Genomic DNA, 18748 nt, shown 5'->3' with positions numbered 1-18748 from the left:
TCCTCAATTTGGTAGCCCCAAGCTCAGGAGGAAGCTATTAGATCATACATACAGCGTACTGGAAGACAAATTAACGCCTCAGGTGCTTACGTAAGTACCTTAGACATACAAAATGGCGTTATTTAGCTGTCACACAGGTAACTGGAAGAATTTAGGAAGACACACTCGGGGGTACAAGCCTGCCCTTGCTACTTCCATGACCAATAGCTAGAAGCTGTGAGCTGCACCCACTGCCAGCGGGGGCAGGAGACCACCGGGAGCAAACCGGAGCCCCCTGTGGCGAGGGGAGAAGCAGTGCCCCCAGCCCTCAGCCACCCCCTGGCCACAACCCCCGGGGTGAGGTGAAGCCGCCTCACCCCCGGCCCCCCCCTCCCCGCAGCCCCCGCTCGCCGCCGGCCCCTCAGAGCGGCGCACCGGGAAGCGCCGAGCCGGACGCTAAACCCCAACGCACCCCCTGACTGCGACGGGCAGGCGCCTCAGCCAATCAGCACCGAGAGCGGGCGGCAGGCGGACCAATAGCGACGGCCGGGGGGCGGGCCGAGCCGAGGCGGGCGGGCGCCTTGGCAACGGGCGGGCCGCGTGAGGCGCGGAGGGGAGCGGGGCCGCCATGAAGATCGAGGAGGTGAAGAGCACGTCCAAAACACAGCGCATCGCCGCCCACAGCCATGTCAAGGGGCTGGGGCTGGACGAGAGCGGCACCGCCAAGCCGGCGGGGGCCGGGCTGGTGGGACAGGAGAACGCGAGGGAGGTGAGATTGGGGGGGGGGGGGGGGGGGGAAGGCCCCGATCCTGGCCCCGATCCTGGCCCCGATCCTGGCCCCTCCTGAGGTGAGGGGAGGCCGGGCGGCAGCCCCCGGGTTTTGTGGCCCCGTAGCTCTGGGCTTGTGGCTCCGGGCTCCTTCTCGTTCGCCCCGCAGTGGCTGCGTTGTTCTGCGCCTTGAGTTTAAGAACTAAGGTGCCAGAGGCAGCAAAAAGCCGCCAACAGGCAGAGATGCGCTGCAGGTGGGGTTTGGGGCTTCCTTTTCAGCCCTGCATCCGGCCCGCGGGGAGTGCTTCAGCGAATTGTCGTTCTGAAGGCCCAAACCGCGCTTCTTGCTTTATTTTTATACCCTGATACATGTCTGTTGCTCGGAGAGAGGGAAAGGATGCTGTGCTCTGACGTTTGAGTTTTGCTGTATTTGATTAATTTTTTTCAGCGTGCTAGATAAAGTAATTGTGGGAAGTATTTTTTTTTTCTGATCTTGCATCTATTTTATATGCATAAAATTGTAATCCTCTTTATTTTAGTGGGTTCACATGACCTAATTTTTCTTGACATGTCTACTGTTACTGGAATGAAAAATATTACAGCAATACTATTGTTAACAATGTAAATATTTATTTAATTTATAGGCTTGCGGGATTATAGTGGAATTAATCAAAAGCAAGAAAATGGCTGGTAGAGCTGTACTGTTGGCAGGACCTCCTGGAACTGGCAAGGTATTATTTTCCTTATTTATAAAGTATTCCAAGAGCTATTTTCATTTTATTTCTTGCCCAAACCATTTTGGCGTAGTGGTTACATATTGTTTTCATCTACCGGATTTTCTTTTTCATTACGGTATTGATGTGTTTCCCCGCTTTATGTTTTGATTTTTGCCATGTCATTAACGTTGGCTGTATCCAGTGGTATGTTCAGGCATCATTAGCGTAAAGACATCATGTGTAGATTATAAACACATAGGTGGTGTGGTTTCTTAAGAAGAGGCTTCAAAATTAATTTTAATATAACATCCTAGATAGTTTTTGCTTTTATTTTTGCCCTCCTGCTATTTCAGGCAACTAGCCTGAAATAGATCAGATGTTAAATTCAAGTGTCCAGTATTGTTCTGTTAAGGTGTTCTATGTATCTTTGGTAAAAGTCACTTAATGTCTAATTTGTTTTGTGGAGGAGGGGGCTTGCTATGTGTGAGACATATCTGTCAGACAGAATGGATCTAATATTAAATTGGTAGTTGACAGATGGAAAGCGATAAGATAAGGAAAGTTAACTCTGTGCAGAAAGAATCCTAAACAAATTAAATGCATAATGTCTTTTTCTATTTTTCTATTTTTAAGACTGCTTTGGCTTTAGCTATTGCTCAGGAACTAGGCAGTAAAGTTCCCTTTTGTCCTATGGTTGGAAGTGAAGTCTATTCCACTGAGATCAAGAAAACAGAAGTTCTAATGGAAAACTTCCGACGGGCAATTGGTAAGTTTCAAAAAAGCAGAATAATTAAGTATTTGCATGATACTTACTTTGTTGGTTTTTTTCCAGTCATCTGAAAAGGAAGATTTTTTCAGTGGTCATGGTGGTTTCGAGATCACAGTGTATGTTCTTTTTTTTTTTGGGTTTATCTTAGTTTGGTGAATCTCTTCCCATACTTAGTGGAGTCGGTAAGGCCCTCTGGACATAAACCATAATATAATGGTTATATCCCACAGTTATTTTTGGTTTACTCTGCTTCCCCAGAGTCTCTTCTGAACCTCCAGGTCCATCTCCTTTTGCTTTTGACTGCATAAATACAAAAGAAAACCTATTTTTAGTTTCTTACATTAGCAGAAATACTTTCAGACAGCAAAATGGTCTCTCCTTTTTTTTTTTTTTTATGTGATTTTATGCTATTAAGCAAACAGCCTTCTTCGGGGACTCCCAAATGGCAGTGTTAGCGTGATTTAGTGTAACAGTGAGCCCAGAGGAAGATTCTGTGCCAGCAAAATAAATACCTTAACTTAATACCTTCCTCAATTTTCTTCTCAATTCCAGAGTGCTTGTACAAGCTCAATGCAAATTTAACCAATTTACAATACAACCTTACTAAGTATCTAAAATCTCTTAGGTGATCTTTGCTGACAGCTGATAAATGCAGTTAAAGTGGCCCTTGTTTGTCTGAGGATTGCCTGAAGATAGCCTAACCCAAACACTGGACATACTAACAGTTAATTTTCCTGGTTTCTGTACCATGTTTCCCCTCTGACTTCATCAGAGTATTTGATGGCAGTGAAGATGTCTCTCAACTCTGCAACCAAACAAACGCAGTCCATTGACTTTTATAAGAAAGCAACTTTCAGTAGTCTGTGGTCTTCTAGTTACCATGAGTCTGGCAGGGCCTGGGGGAGGGAAGCCAGAGAGTGAGTAGTCTGCAATATTTCCTTGATGTGATGAAGTTCCCTGTCAGAGATTTGGAAACTTGAACCAAGAGATGAAACTTCTGCCATCCGTGTTGTCAGTTGCAGAGATAGCAGTATTTTAACTCTCTCAGGTTAACAGCCAGATACATTGTCAGTCCCCTGCATTCCCTGAATGGCAGTAGAGAGACACTTCTAAACAAATATTGGTGTTAATGAAAGATGGAACCTCTTTTATTCCTTTGTGTTGAATTCTCTGTCACATTTTCATAACACAACCTTTATTGAATGTTTTTATCAGTGTAAAAAAATATTTTAAAGGACTAGTATCCCTTGTTTTTCAAAATGGAACACTTTCCAATCATGTTTAAATCTCAGTTAGGTTTTAGATCCCCTGCTGGGTAAATAAATACTTTAAAAGGGTGCATGTTCTAAAAAATGATTTTGTATGCACAACGCACTGTTTGCTGTGACTGGTTGCAAGAAAAAAAAATGAATTTACGTCAATCAATACCTGATTTTTTTTTTTGTATGATACCTTACCAGCAGGTTCTATATATATCATCTATATTATTTATAAAAATTATCAGGGATGTTAACATCAGTTTCTTCTTTTTTCCTTTTTTTTTTTTTTCCCTTGGAAACAAGAGAATCTGACACGTTCAAACACATTGCTGTACGAGGAAGAGGGCAATTCAGAGTTTTCAGAATTTTTGTTGAGTCTTTTAATAACAGACTTGACATTCTCTACTGGCCAGGCACTATCTAGTGTATAGCAGGTAGATGTAAGAAACATAAAAACATGGAGTGGGAAATGAGAAGATGGAATTGTACAGGTTTTAAAAACAAAAAACACTTCAGATGAGAGGGATTAATATCGTATAGAGCTTATTAGCAGCTGGCACGGATGATGACAGTAGCTAATGTTACAAGCTCAGTCGCAGTAACAAATTACTACTAGAATAGCCCCTTGAACAGCATGTCCATTCCCTGTATCTCCAAATTGTAACTGCCAGTAAATCAAATAAGCATTGTCTAAGTTCATACGTATAGTGCTACTGAGCCCAAACATGAACCATTCTACAACTTTCTTAGATTCATGCTTCTAATTTGTAAGTAGATGTCTCTGTTTAAATTAGAGCTCATTTAAGAGTGAAATTCATAGCTGATAAATGCAGGTTGATTTGAAAACAAAAAATAATCAGCAAATTCAGAACATGATTACCTTTGCTCAGATTATGCTAAACTGTAAATATTTTCTATGGACATACCTATGTGAACACATCAGTTTAAGTTAGAGGCATGCTTTTGAAGCAAGTCTCTGGGTTATCCTTGCTGGCTCAAGCTCTGGTTTGTGCTGTGGAGCAGATTCTGATCATGTGAATCTGCTACTTTTCAGAAGAGTGAAACTGGAAGACGTACTTTAGGAACATACAAAACTTACCGCAAGCATGAATGTCTTGCAATTTGTGGGAGCAGAGCAGTGCTTGTGCTGAAAGTTTAAAAACAAAGCAAAAAGGAAAAACAAGCCTGTGAATGTCCATTTCTTACCACCGACAGTTTTGCAGTACAGTTTCCCGTATTACTACATATTCCTTGCGTATGTAACCTATGGGATACAGCCTTGTCTAGGACAATTTTATAACTCAAAGGTTCAATATTTTTTTATGTGATGGTTTGGCATACCAGAAAAACATGTTAAAAATTAACTTCATATAGAACTTCTTATATAGTGCTAAATAAGAGAAAACAAATACTTCGTACCAAGAAATCACGTTGTCCACAAATAACCTATTTCTCACATTTCAAATCCTACTCTTGATTTGGGTCCAGTAGAGGGAGACAGACTCATATTTGTCAGTTCTTTCTATTTCCCTATCAACAACTCAAGATTACTGGTGAAGTGTCTGATCTATTTCAAAGTAAAATGAAAAGTTGAGGAACAAGGAAAGTTTTATAAAGTCCTAATAGCCTCAGACTGGGCAGGATGACTTCCTTATATCTTGTTACAGCCCATTCATTATTTTTGGTACAGCATATGTGTCTCATAAAATGCTTTATAGAGTCTCTTCAGATGTGGGCTCTTTGAACTTTTATGTAGTTAGAACATCTGCATAATTGTAGTGGTGGTGATGATAGTGCTTTTTCTTGGGGACAGCCTAACCGTAAAACTCCTCAGCTCCATATTATTTATCTGTTTATAACAACTGTTAGTCCATTACAATAGTTGTGACAAGAATACAAGATACTCAGATACCGTGATGATTTCTGAACTATCTGAAAAACAGCAAAGTAAGGATGTCAATGTCACCTCTTTTGGAATAGTTTTAAGTTTGCATCATAGCAAACTCTGTTAAATTTTGTCTAGCTCACCTTTTGCTATTAACTTGATAAATATTTTACATGATACATTAAGCTTTTATTAATTTTATGAGATTCTAACATACCTGTTAATCAATTTATGCAAGTTTATGGCCATTGATTTGTGTACTATTCCAAACAATTTCTTGCAGGATTGAGGATTAAAGAGACCAAGGAGGTTTATGAAGGAGAGGTTACAGAACTAACTCCATGTGAGACTGAAAATCCTATGGGGGGTTACGGCAAAACCATCAGCCATGTAATTATAGGACTCAAAACTGCAAAGGGAACCAAACAGTTGAAGGTATGGATGGTAGAGTCTCAAAAATTTCCTTAACAATTTCATATCTACAACTTCTGTTTTTAGCACTTCTTATTTCCATTTTAAGCTCTCGATCCCCAGTTGTGTAGCATAGCAATGCCAGGAGACATTTTTGCTAGAAAACTTTTTCCTACTCCTGAGGATGTATGTTTATCTGCTTTTTGTAGAGATTATTTAGATGTTAGTCTTTTCTCCTACCCATTGAAATGAGGGGTAATCCTATCACTCAGTCAACAGTTCCTGTTATTTTTCTGTCTGGCAACACACACTCATGCACATTCAAGCGAGCTAAAGGAGAGTTTAAACAGGAAGAGATTCTGATGCAGTTTTACAGCCTTACTAGCATCACAGAAAAAATGGGCTTAGCTGAGAATCTGAGCTACAACCTGCCTCAGACTATGATGTGCTCACACTGATTGCAGTTGTAACTTTGTGGTCATGACAGCGAATGTACAAGAAAGCTCGTTTGTTTGTATGGTTTTTTTTGTTTTCCTGATACGGAATTGAATTTTTGAGTATGGTTTTGGGAAATTTTGCCTGCTTCAGTATAAATCGTTCTTTCTGTCACATCCCTTCTTTCTATGTGTGGAGATGTGATAGAGAACTAGAAATTGAGCTGGTAGGTTGCCAGCTCAGACCCACTTTCCCTTTGTTTTCTTGTACAAGTCTCTGTCCATATTGTTTAATTTCCCTGTCAGTTAGTGTGAAGGAACTGAATGCTGTCTCTGTTGTTAAGCATCATCTTCAGTTTGTTCACTCTGAAAACAAGAAAATGTAGAGCAAAAATGAATAAATATGTACTAAGAGAAACAATAGCATCTAACATATTCCATATCCACTCTCCTTCACCCAGCTCCACAGAGTATGCAGACTCAAGAGATCAAGTAGCATAAGCCAGTGCAATAGCCAGTTTTTTTTGTGCAAGTTTTGCTAGAAAGCAAACAAAGCACCACATCCTAGGTATAAACATATTGTCACTTTGCACAAAGGTATACTTTCTTACTGCAATCATTATGTTTTTGGCTCTTAATGTCACTTTCTTCAGACAGTTATTTTTATGTAAGGAAGTAAGTTTTGTGCATCTTCTTTCAGATTTTACAATAGAGACTAAGGTTGTACTCTACCAGTACTCCAGGTCTTACAGCTTCATAAAATCCTACAAGGTATTTGGGGGGGGGGGGGGGGAGGTTACAGTTTAATTTTGCCTGATAGGAGTGAGCTTTAGTCTAAGCTTCTCTTCCTCCATTACTATAATAATATGGAACTGTTTTGACCAACCGTGATGTTTGTTTGTCTCCAGCTGGACCCAAGCATATTTGAAAGCTTGCAGAAGGAACGAGTGGAAACTGGAGATGTTATTTATATTGAAGCGAACAGCGGAGCCGTCAAGGTAAGATAAAAGTTCTGCATTTTTATGCAGGTGGATGTATTCTTGCAGGTCTTTCTCTGCCTTTGTTAAAAAGCTCTCCAATTTGTTAAGCTTAATTGATGTGAAATGGTTACGTGAAAGTTTTAATAAGAGCCTAGTGTTTTCCTTATCTATAAAGAAAAATATCTCTTGCACTGAAAGAGCATGGTCATCTGGTTCACAATTGAGGTCATCTGGCAAGGAAGCTATCACTGATGCTGCCTGGATGAGCTTTATTTTCTGTAAGATCAAAACATCTTTAAGGGAAGGGGGGAGAAAACCAAGCAACTTTAGTCATTTTCAGGCTGACATGTGCAGTGTATTTAATCTTTCTTTTATCGCTCTGGTATTTTCTCCACAAGATATATACATGTAGAAGGGAATACTGCATTAGTTAGCATTCTTTTCATATCTGATTCAGAAAGTAGTGTACAGCGATACTTGCTGTTTAATGGATGAGCATAATATTTTGTATCATATAATAAATCACCCACCTACAAAGGAGTCTTGAACAGTTCTCCCAATCTCTAGCTAATCTGCTGGATTTGTCCTTTAGCAAGAATTGCATACAGTTAAAAGAAGAGGGAAGGGAGAGAGAGAAAAGTGGAATATTCTTACTGCTAAAATATCAGGTGCATTTCACCAGAGTTTTTGAGCTTTGATCAGTAGATACAATATGCCTGTTGCTAAGTCAGGGAGGGGGGTGTCTGAATTGTCAGACTGAAGCTTTTCAGTACTGTAATTGTGAACCAAGCCCTTTATCAAGTTTATGTCACTCAAGTTTTGGCACTGAAACCAATTCTATACCTGGGCTTTTCTTCTTTGCCTTTCTCCAGAGGCAAGGCAGGTGTGATACCTATGCTACAGAATTCGACCTTGAAGCTGAAGAATACGTTCCCTTGCCGAAGGGTGATGTGCACAAGAAAAAGGAAATTATTCAGGATGTCACCCTGCATGACTTGGATGTGGCCAACGCTCGCCCTCAGGTACCTGACTCCACAGATGAAGTCTTTACAAGAAAATTACTTTACATGGATGTGATAGCTTTTAAAATAATCAAGGAGATGCAAAAAGCTTTGAGATATCCTAAATTACCTTCAATAGGAAGAGCAGCATGTCTTACCTTGAAGGCCACTCTACCTCTCCTCTCTGCAGGGAGGTCCTACCGTAGTTGGCTGCCTCTTTGGCCCTCCTGTCCAGGTCAAACAGGTGGTTGCTTGGATAGGATTCACTTACAAATATTTGTCAGAGGAACTTCCACATGGACATGTGGGATCTGCTACCTTCACAGTAAAAGCATAATGTAGACCTGCCTCCCTCCTTCCACATACTGGTGTGCCCCATCCACTGCAGAAAAAGCTGAGTGGGCTGCTCCTCTTGACCAGAGAAAAAGATTACATCTTTCTCTCTGTAAGGAAAGATGTGAGGTAGCAGCAGCCAGATCTGCATAATTTTTTTATTGAAAGTCATGAACACAGATTAATTTCTTCTCTGTAGCTATGGCTTTGTGGCCATGAAATAGAAATTGCAAGCACTATGATAAATGATCACAAAGTATTTTTGACTTTGCTGTAGATTCTGTTAATGTCCCTGCTTCCTTCAGAAATATATCATAACTTCTCGTTGAACTTCCTTTCACTAGAGTTCTGAATGCATTTCAGCAAAAAAAACAAAAACACAACACTCTTTACTGTATCTTAACATAAACTGAGTATTGAGGAAACTCCATCTCTGTCATAAACAAAAGCCACTGACAATACAGTATCCATGTTTAAAGGCTGCCACTCCTACACTGTGATACTACAACCACTTAACCTATAATAAAAATAATATATTTTTTAATAAAGTATATTAATTTTTTTAAAGTATGTTTTAAAAGTATGTTTTTTAATAAACATACTTTTTTTCCCAGCAAAATCATTTACATGATAAAATTGAGGAATTAAAAAGTGTTAAAACTCAGCATAATTGTGTTGATAGGTTGAACAGTTACAGTGTGCACAGGCCATCCCAAGTCTCTGTTCCTTGATGATGTTTTCAGTTCTTAATTAGCTTCTTTTACAGTTTTTAAAAGAGGGTATCTCATTTTGATATTTTACGCACTCCAAATGAGCAAGGCTAAAGAATGAGTGTGGGCATGGATAATTAATCTATTAGGATACCACTGTGGTAAAGTTGCCTACCCTTTGGCAAGTTACCAACCACTGATGAAATAAAGCATTGAGTTAAGTGTAAGAAACAACTTCTTTAACCACTTCCCAGTTTTTAAAATTCTCCTTGTATGTGTTCACTAGAAGACTTAATAGTTGATCTGTAACTTTCTTTTCCTAGGGTGGGCAAGACATCCTTTCTATGATGGGACAATTGATGAAGCCTAAGAAAACTGAAATTACTGGTATGAATCCTTCATCATATTTCTGACCAACATAACCCATATGTTTGCTAGTTAGAGAAGAATTAAAAATCATGTTATTCATGTGACATCTCTAATGAATGCCTTCATAATATTTACTCAAAAACGTTCAGATTTCAGAGAGCAGTGATAAAACTGCCACAATTGTAATAGCTGGAAAGAGTACCAACATGTTATTGGTTCACACAGATGGTTTCAAACTACATACTGTACTCTACCCATCTTCTCAGAGAGAAAGAGGTCAGAAAGGTAGTGCCATACCCCTTCTCAAAACACTGCTACCAGAAAGTGCATAGTTCATATTTTTCTACAGCCACACTGAGATCCAAACTGACCCCCCCTCCCCCCCAAGATCTAAAAACCTTAGACTATTTCTTACATGAAGCAACTATGCGGTATTTCTGTGGAGCAGAAAAAAGGCTTCTGTAGACCTTGATTTGGTTTTGACAATTCTATAGCAGCTGCATTTTGACTTGATGGTCTAAGTGCACTGCTGCTTTCCTACCTACAGATCATGGAAGGAAAAAAGATCTACAGAAAGATCTATTCTGTTTTTTGCTTTGAAAGAAATGTTTCAGTAAGTGACTATCTAAATTTAGATCAAAGTCGTCTTCAGTATTTAACCGGAATGGTGCTCTTTTGAAGTTTTTCTTCTGTTCCAGAGGTCACTTTGCATATTTTGAAGTCAGATTTATCCATATAACATCTTGCATGACTTTGAGATCCAAATGTTGACAGAATTTTTATATAGCCCCATATATATAATGTACATGCACATATAATTGGTTAAAAGAACTGCCTTGCTGAAATGCAGTAGGAATATTTTATTCTTTCGTAATGTTCTCTTCACCCGTGCTTGGAAACTCGGTTAAGCTTCATGTTTTAAACCGATGTTTAGCTGACTGTCTTTTCTTCCTCTGATGTAGTGTTTCACAAGGTAAGAGAGAGAGAACAGACTGCTTCAGTTCAGTGCCAGAAGTTCAGTTTAGGAATAGTTTGATGCACAGGTGTTTCTGCAATATAGCAGTGAAATCACAGATCTTAGTTTAGTTTTAAATGCCACATCATTTTGATGTCATAAAGATTTACCTTGTGGCAGTAAAAAACCAACCCATGAAAATTTCAAGGGGAATGTTACTCTAAGTCTTTCATAGAGACATACAGCTCACTAGCAGAATAACTAACCGTTTCTTTTGGTTCTTGTAGATAAACTTAGAGGAGAAATAAATAAAGTGGTAAATAAATACATTGATCAAGGCATTGCAGAGCTGGTCCCGGGTGTGCTGTTTGTAGATGAGGTTCACATGCTGGATATTGAATGTTTCACATACCTGCACCGAGCACTGGAGTCTTCCATTTCCCCCATTGTCATCTTTGCTTCCAATCGAGGAAATTGTGTTATCAGGTATGTCTAAAGTTGAATTTTCAAGTTTCATTAGTTGAGTTGCAAGCTCCACTAGTGCTCCAGAACTGCTCATGAGCCTCATGAAGGGAAAAGCACTTCATGCCAGACTGACTGAATTAAAGCAGAATGGAATTCTTCATTTTCTCTAACAGCCTCTGAATTGTCTGTTTCCTGGGTGTTCTATTACACTTACCTTTCTCTTTGGATACCTTAACACATCTCTTGCTTGTGCATTAGGGACTTCCAGAGCACCAGAGCTACAAATCTCTAATATCATGGTTTCCTCCTTCTGGATAACTTCACTGCTATCCTTCTTGCATCAGACTTCAGCTTCCTGTTCTTACTGTTAAAGCATATCACAGTTCAGCCTGTCCCCATTCTCCATTCTTTCCTACTATATTAGGCTGGATTTTTTTGTTTCTCCAGCTTTGCCAACTAACTTATTTTTCATCTCCACTCCAGTTCGTGCCTCTACTTCAGTATTTTGCACCCACACAACACATTCTTCGCATTTTCAGTAAAAGTGTGCTCTTCTTTCAGATTCTTCCTGAACTTTTACTGCTAATTTGTGGTCTAGGTCAAATTATGTCTAAACAAGCTGTCATTAGCAATGATTGCTACTCTCTAAATTGATTTAATTCAGCTGTGTAACCAGCTATTCCTTTCACTCTTACTGGCTCATCTGGTATTAATCTTTCTTTGTTTGCATTACTTAGAAGTTAAGGTGATAAGCTCTTCAAAAATGTTTGAGGTAGATGTTGCAGTGCTCTTTTTACAAAGGCATAAAAAGGCTGTCTCGTAAAAATAGAACAAACAGCACTGTCAGCATGGACTGACAGGAACACGTGATTTAAGAAAGGAAGTTTTCCATATAATAGTTGTATCAAGTATTGGTAAACTAAATCCCTTAAAAGCAAGGTCTTTACTGTATACTGTTATCTCACATAGTTGGTGAAGCTCTAATTCACCTAGTGGTGGCTCTTAAAAAGAAAAAATTAATTGTAGCTGAGTTTTTAAATCATAAGAGAATTAACTGATTCAGAGGAAACAACACCATCTACTCAAGAGTACAGCAGGAAATGATTGCAGGGCATTTTGATTTGTCTCCCACAGAGGACTGCAACAAAAGGTGAAATACTTAAAGGCTGGCACAGAAATTGGAAATGTAGTTGCACTTTACCATTTTCACTTGTGATCTCCATAGGTCTCATGAAATGTGGCTCTCTTTCATTCTTGACTTCACAGCAACTCATGGTTGTCTTGGAAGAACAGAGTAGATGTGCCTGTGATTTTGCTGTTGGCTGCTTTATGCCAAACAAATAAAATGGTTGAGGGTCTAGATCCTTCTCTATCCTTCATGCACAGATCTCCAACTCTGCTTACAATTTGCTGGATTGCAAGCATGTAATGTAAAACCACTGTGGTGGCTGTACGGGTGAGGGAAATATTGAACTAAGTAATGGCTTGTTGAGCAAGAGAAAACGTTCTCCCAATTAATGGTAGTGGATATCATTTCTACTGACATTGGTGAACAACTTAGTAAGAATGAGTTGTTCCTTTCTGGAAGATACTTCGGAACATTAGCTAAGGCTGTATTGTATAAGATGCAACGAAGAGAAACATGAAAAAAAGCATCACCACCAACTATTTCTGAGTGATGTTTTAAGAGTTCCAGAAATAGTATTTGTTTCCTTCAGGCTGTCCAGTATGAACTAGACCATTTCCTGTCTGTGTCTGGGGAACATGCCTGTATGGGGAAGACATAAGAATTGTAAAGCAGTAGATGTGTAGTCACCTATTACTGATTTTAGTCAAATCAAGGTACTGAACTCAGAGCAGTAGTTGATCCATTTCTGTTTGCTTTCTCCTTCAGAGGCACAGAGGATGTAGTGTCTCCTCATGGAATACCACTGGACCTGCTGGACAGAGTGATGATTATCCGAACCATGCTGTATACACCCCAAGAAATGAAGCAGGTATAAACATTTTAAAGAGCTTCTAAAAAGTCCCTGGAATTCTAGTCTCTTGGGATAACTGCTATGTCTCTGTATATTTCTGTTGCTATAGAGCTATTTGAAACTGTATGGTCAGCAGGGTTTGTGCCAGAAAGCTTACCACTTCCTAAATGCATGCTGCTTCTGTAACCATTGAGAATAAGCCAGTTAAGGTTCTGCCTGCACTTTTTTGTTGGATTTCCATCCACTGATGAGTTTTATTGGTAAACACATCTAGAGCTGAAAGTGACATCTCACTTGCGTGAAATGCCATGAATTGTTAGCTGACCACCTCTCTTGCACCGCTGTGCTTTCCATAGAGTTTGCAGGTTCCAGGAGGTAGCTCTTTTTCTGTGTGTTACAAGGGGAAGTGTTAGATTTTAGGACCAATGGTCCCACTCCTCAGGCTGTTCCTCCACACGAGAGATGAGAGAGATTACAGAACGCAACTTCATGCACTGCATTTCTGCCTCCATGCTCTGTACTATAGCTTTAATCTTCTGGAGTAGTTTCCTGAAACTGGAAGGAGTTTTATGCTCCTAGTCAAGTTTGGAAATGTAAGCACAGTAAATGTTGCAGAGATACGCTTCTGAATGCCTGGAACCTTTCCTGTGGGACCATCACAACGTATTGTGTATCGATTATAATGCTTGGGTTCCATTATGATGCACCGTGTCAAAGATCCCCCTCATTAGCGTCTCAATGCTGTGAAGTGACACAATGCAGAAGACATTACAGTTTATCATGTCAATTCTTTGTATTATTTAAGAGATAGTGTCAATGGAGGAGAGCGTTGTCACGAGATAATAGTCTCCTGCTGCTGGATAAGTGCCAAGGTGAAGCTGAGGCATTTATCGAATATAAACGTAGAGGCAAAGCTTCACTTCATTTGGTTTGAGGAGCTTTTCACGTACAGCTGAACCATGCTCTGGATGATTTTTTGTGCCTAAAAGGATACTTTAATTCTTTAAAGTACAGATAATAGTAGAAGCAGCCCAGTGATTTCAATAACACGATTATGTATTTTCTGCATACAAAACAGGTATTAAAGCGTGATTTCTGCTTAGTCTGGAGATGTTAAAGACAGTTGTCTTAACTTCCCTGTATTGTATGTGAATTTTGTGCAATTAGGGTAGCAAGAATATGCACTCTGAGCTATATATAGCATGTTTAACAGAAAGGAGTATGTATAAGTAATACTTATCTAGTGTGCTATATTATCATGCAGATAATACACTGTTAAAGAGCTATTGTCTGAACTGCTGATTTTTCAGAAGAGCTGGCTAAGCGCTGTGGTTTCCACCCTCCGCAGGGATGAGGGAAAAAGTGTTTACAGTAGCTTTTCCTAAAGCTAAAAATACATACAGCCTTTTTTCATAAATCATGTTCCCATAGTCAGATAATCTCATTTTCCCTTAAATTAAGGCTTTTGAATGACTTCTCCTGGGAGAGAAGGAGGAGCTGTTTATTACCCTTGAATGTAACTAAATACAATTGAGAGGCGGGGGGGGGGGGGACGGGTAAGGGAGGACAGTAAAAATAAGAGGTCCATTTATTTCTCTATTTTTGCTCCCATTTTTCTTTCATGCTAGGAAGAAGTTTTCCCTGGTTGTGTTTCTGTGCGAGACTCCTTGCCTTATCACAACTGATGTGCTTATCAGTGCAAGAATTGTCCTTGTACTGAAAAGTTTGTTCCTAACCAGTAGAAATTCCATTGTATAGCTCTGCTGTGAGAGAGCAAGACCCAGTTACCTTAGTGTAACCAAAACAGGGAGAAAATGGTCCTAGGAAATTCACTGTTGTAAGAATATTCTAGTCAGACATTGTGGTAATCTTTTTTTGTTTTGCCTTTGTATCAGATAGAGGTAATAACTGGCACATTCTGTTCATAATGTATTTCACCTGGTAAACACTTTTCCTATTTCACAGCAGCTTGTTTATATATGTATTTGCTGGGTTAATGCCTTAGACCCTGATCCTTCAGTAAGATTCTGCAGAGTTGCTAGACAAAAAGTTTTTTTTAAAATAGTTGTTCTTAGAGACGTGGCATTTAAGGTGTCTTGTTTCTAGCAGAAGAATAAAGTAGCAGTATTTCAGTGAACAGAAAGTGATATTTGGGTGATCTATAAGATGGAAAAGGTCTTCAATTTGAAATTGCAATTTGCAGTAGCATTTCTGATATTCAGTGTTAATATCTTAGCGCAACTTCCTACCATTTCAAACCACTCTTTTACTCTGTTCCCTACCCTGACTCTCCTGGCGCATTTTTATGGCTTTAATTTAAACGAGTGCTTCTTGATATCTTGTTTACAAAGCTGCCAAAGTGAAAAATACCTGTATTATATGAGGCTTGCAGTTCCAGAGTTATCTCAGCACTACAACACAACATCATTATCCAGTCTGCCCCTTATCACTCAGCTGGTAATACGGACTACCGAGAGACTTGTGCCACTTTTGTTACAGCTTTATATGCTCAGGCTTATTGGTGATATCTTGCTCTCCAACTTTGTAAAGATCTTCAAACTGGTACGAGCTGAGACTGTTCTTGAAAGATTAGATTCTTCTTAGTGATTTTTTTCTTCTTGCAGTAATAGGTGAATCTTAGAAAGTAACTTTTTGATTTATTTTACTATCTTAATGTCAGTTGAATAAAAAGTGTGTTGTGAGTTCCTAAGGGAAGAGTGTATTTTTTGTAGGGCTTGCAGGAGAGCTCTGCTGTGTAGCAGCAGCAATACGCTACAAAATTTGGGAACAGATGTAGCTGTCCACAAGACTCTAGCTGTCACTGCTACTTCCTGCATACTTTTCCACTTTCCTTGTTTAAGTTCTTATCTATGAATGAAAAGCACAGTTTATATCTTGCTAACCAGACAAAATTATCAAGAAATAGTCCAGATATGTTATTTTACCTGCCTTTTTATAAGTTTTTCAACATTGTATTTACTTATTCAAAGACTTAGAATTCCACAAATCTGTTCTAGTTCTGTGGTAAATTACACGAGGATAACTCCATACCATCTCATTTTATAGCACATCCCATCTCTAAGCTGACAGGGTTTCTAGAAACTAAGCTAGCATAGCATGCTAATAGTCTGGGCTGTTACCTGACTTAATTGTTCATCCCAACAGATCATAAAACTTCGTGCTCAAACAGAAGGAATAAATATTAGTGAAGAAGCTCTAAACCATTTAGGGGAAATTGGTACCAAGACAACCTTAAGGTAAGATGAACACAGTGTGATTTTCTGCTACATCTTATGTATGACTGGGTTTAAAAACAATGTAGGATAATTATCTCTTTGAAGTGAGATAGCCCTCTCCCATACAATAACACGCAGTTTATTCAGAACAGTGTTGATGTTACGAAAGATTGGTAATCCTCCTGTTCCCTTGTTTAACGAGTGTACATGCTAGAGGATCTAAAAGATTTTTTTTTTTTTTAAATACTGCTGAGGGAGCTGTGTGTTTCCTAACAAATTTCCCACCCATACGTACATTTAATTCACTGGGATGAACTGAATTGTAATTATTCATCCATCTCTGTTTGATCACAGGTACGCTGTGCAGTTACTGACCCCAGCTAACCTGCTTGCCAAGATTAATGGGAAAGACAGCATTGAGAAGGAGCATATTGAAGAAATAAATGAACTTTTCTATGATGCCAAATCCTCAGCAAAAATCTTGGCTGATCAACAAGAGAAGTACATGAAATGAAGAGCTTATGTTAGATGCTTTGAAGTGGCTTTAACCCTTACCCAGGACTGGCTTAATTAATAAGAAATGTTAATGGTTTGTCTCTTTTGGGACTGGAAAATATTTAAATATTGGGCTGCTTTGTCAGGCCAGAATTAACTAGCAAATGTTCCTATTTCATTGTCAACAAAAAGATTCTCTGTGATTTGTGCAACATCTTAGTCTCCCTTTTATGAGTACATCTGAAACGAATAGCTCTTGACCCATCGGTTTTGTTTGTTAGATTTTGTTACAGAAGAGCTCTGACTGAAGTTGATGCTTAAGAACAGTATTTTCTTTAGGGATGTTGTTTTGAAATAGTTTCCTTTTACAGATATGAACAGTTTTTTTTGAAAAATTTGTCTGAAGTGATTTATAATAAAATATTTCATGAATAGTGGAAGTTTGCTTGTGTTTGTCCTGCATGCTCACCTACCTAAAGAAACAGTTGAAATAAAAAAAATCTAGAATTCACTAAAGCGAAATATGGGTAAAGTGGATCTGCAACAAAAATAGACTTACAGCAGATGAAAGATGCAGTAAAAGAACCTTTCTTAAGGTATCCTTTTTAAGGACCTTTTTCTAGGTCTTGTTTTTTTATTCTCTGAAGACTGTTTTGGAAAATGCATAAATATAGAATAATTACTACCTTGGCCTTAACTTAAAGCATTTCTTCTGGAGTACCTTATCCTTTCTTTGAGTTTTCTTAAAGCAGATTGAAAAAAAAAAGAAAAATACAGTTAAACAAGACAGAAGCATTATGTTCTTTCTTCACTTTCTTGCTCAAGTACAATCAAAAACAATTTGCAGACTAAGAACATTAATATTCATGTATAATAAACATGAAATTTAGCAGAGAGTGAAAATAATAGTCAATTGAAGTTTTGAAATTGTTCTACAGACTTTTTATGAACCTCACCACAGCCTCTTGTTCACGAAGCATGCTTCCTTCTCTGAAAACATGAATACATGTGTGTAACATGACTAACCTCACATTCTTTTTAGAAACTTTAGTGATTTAAACTATTTTATGTACACTTATTTAAGTAAGTGTAGTTCTTAGGGTAAGAGGGGAGGAGGGAATAATAGCTTGCCACAGGCACCCAGTTTTAAATGTTTTTCCTTTTTAGCAACTGCAAACTTGATAAATTTTCTGTTAACACTTCTTGTTCATCAAAAATGTAATCCACATTCCTAAATGAGAAGCACTCTGACAAAAATCCAGCATACGGCTACTAAACCTTCCACAAATCCTTCACAGAAAATCATTCCTTTCTCACACTGGTCGACTCTCAGTAGTAGTGCATTAGGCAGGCACTGGCTATTGCATTTTTCTCTTCAATTAAAAAACACCTCTATTGCTCTTGCTTTCCAAAGAGTTTTTTTTTTTTAAGAGTTCCTGATAGTTAGTTAGAGATGTTACAATGACAACCATGGTACGCGTTTGTATACATTTCATTTACATAGCTTAATTCCAGCGTATCAAATATAACAAAGCTTCCTGGTTAAGTCTTAGTATTCTGCCTTCTAAAACCAATGCATAAACTCATTGTCTTTATGGAAGGAATCTAGCTGCTAAAAACCTCTGACCTCACTCCCATATGCTCTAGCAGCTTCTCTCTTCCTTGTGCTGAATTGCTGTTTGTTGAAATGGTTGATGATTTTTCAGTTCTAAAAAGCAAGAAAAAAAACAACACCACCATGGACTGGACAGCAGAGACTTCTGGGGAAAAAAAAAAAGTGGAAAGAAGCTGAATAATTTGGATTTAATAATGTTTTGATCACATTCTGCTATCTCAGTCATGTAAAAACCTGTCCCATTCTTCAAAGTGAAATTCAGTACTCTGTCAGCCAACCCTAATTAGCTTTTGCACTTTAAATAATCTTATCTACTCCTTTCTCTACATCTGCAACTAAACAGCAGTGACAGAGATATTTAATGAATGTTTTTTTTTGTTTATCTGCGA

The 18748-nt window shown here is 38.7% G+C and overlaps 2 protein-coding genes across 2 annotated transcripts in view; one reads left to right on the top strand and one right to left on the bottom strand.

Annotated features, from left to right (window-relative positions):
• The window catches only part of SEC61A1 (SEC61 translocon subunit alpha 1), a 327869-nt gene that overhangs the window by 279819 nt on the left and 29302 nt on the right, over positions 1 to 18748 (bottom strand). The window lies entirely within an intron of this gene.
• Positions 546 to 17184, top strand: RUVBL1 (RuvB like AAA ATPase 1). Its single transcript, XM_068694368.1, has 11 exons — positions 546 to 748; positions 1392 to 1478; positions 2097 to 2229; positions 5660 to 5811; positions 7130 to 7219; positions 8074 to 8223; positions 9569 to 9632; positions 10857 to 11055; positions 12929 to 13031; positions 16179 to 16270; positions 16604 to 17184. The coding sequence occupies exons 1-11, from the start codon at positions 608 to 610 to the stop codon at positions 16761 to 16763; spliced, it is 1371 nt and encodes a 456-aa protein (XP_068550469.1). The 5' UTR covers positions 546 to 607; the 3' UTR covers positions 16764 to 17184.

The sequence above is a fragment of the Anas acuta genome, chromosome 11 (genome assembly GCF_963932015.1).
Source record: "Anas acuta chromosome 11, bAnaAcu1.1, whole genome shotgun sequence".
Lineage (NCBI taxonomy): Eukaryota > Metazoa > Chordata > Aves > Anseriformes > Anatidae > Anas > Anas acuta.
Note: the sequence above shows the minus strand (reverse complement) of the source record. Positions and strands in the feature narration are given on the sequence as shown.

What these genes read in the sequence shown, in the direction of transcription:
- RUVBL1 (XM_068694368.1), top strand. Translation starts at nt 608, where the DNA reads ATGAAGATCGAGGAGGTGAAGAGCACGTCCAAAACACAGCGCATCGCC. An exon ending in AAACTTCCGACGGGCAATTG is followed by an intron (nt 2,230 to 5,659) that starts GTAAGTTTCAAA and finishes AATTTCTTGCAG; the next exon opens with GATTGAGGATTAAAGAGACC. An exon ending in CGAGGAAATTGTGTTATCAG is followed by an intron (nt 11,056 to 12,928) that starts GTATGTCTAAAG and finishes TTTCTCCTTCAG; the next exon opens with AGGCACAGAGGATGTAGTGT.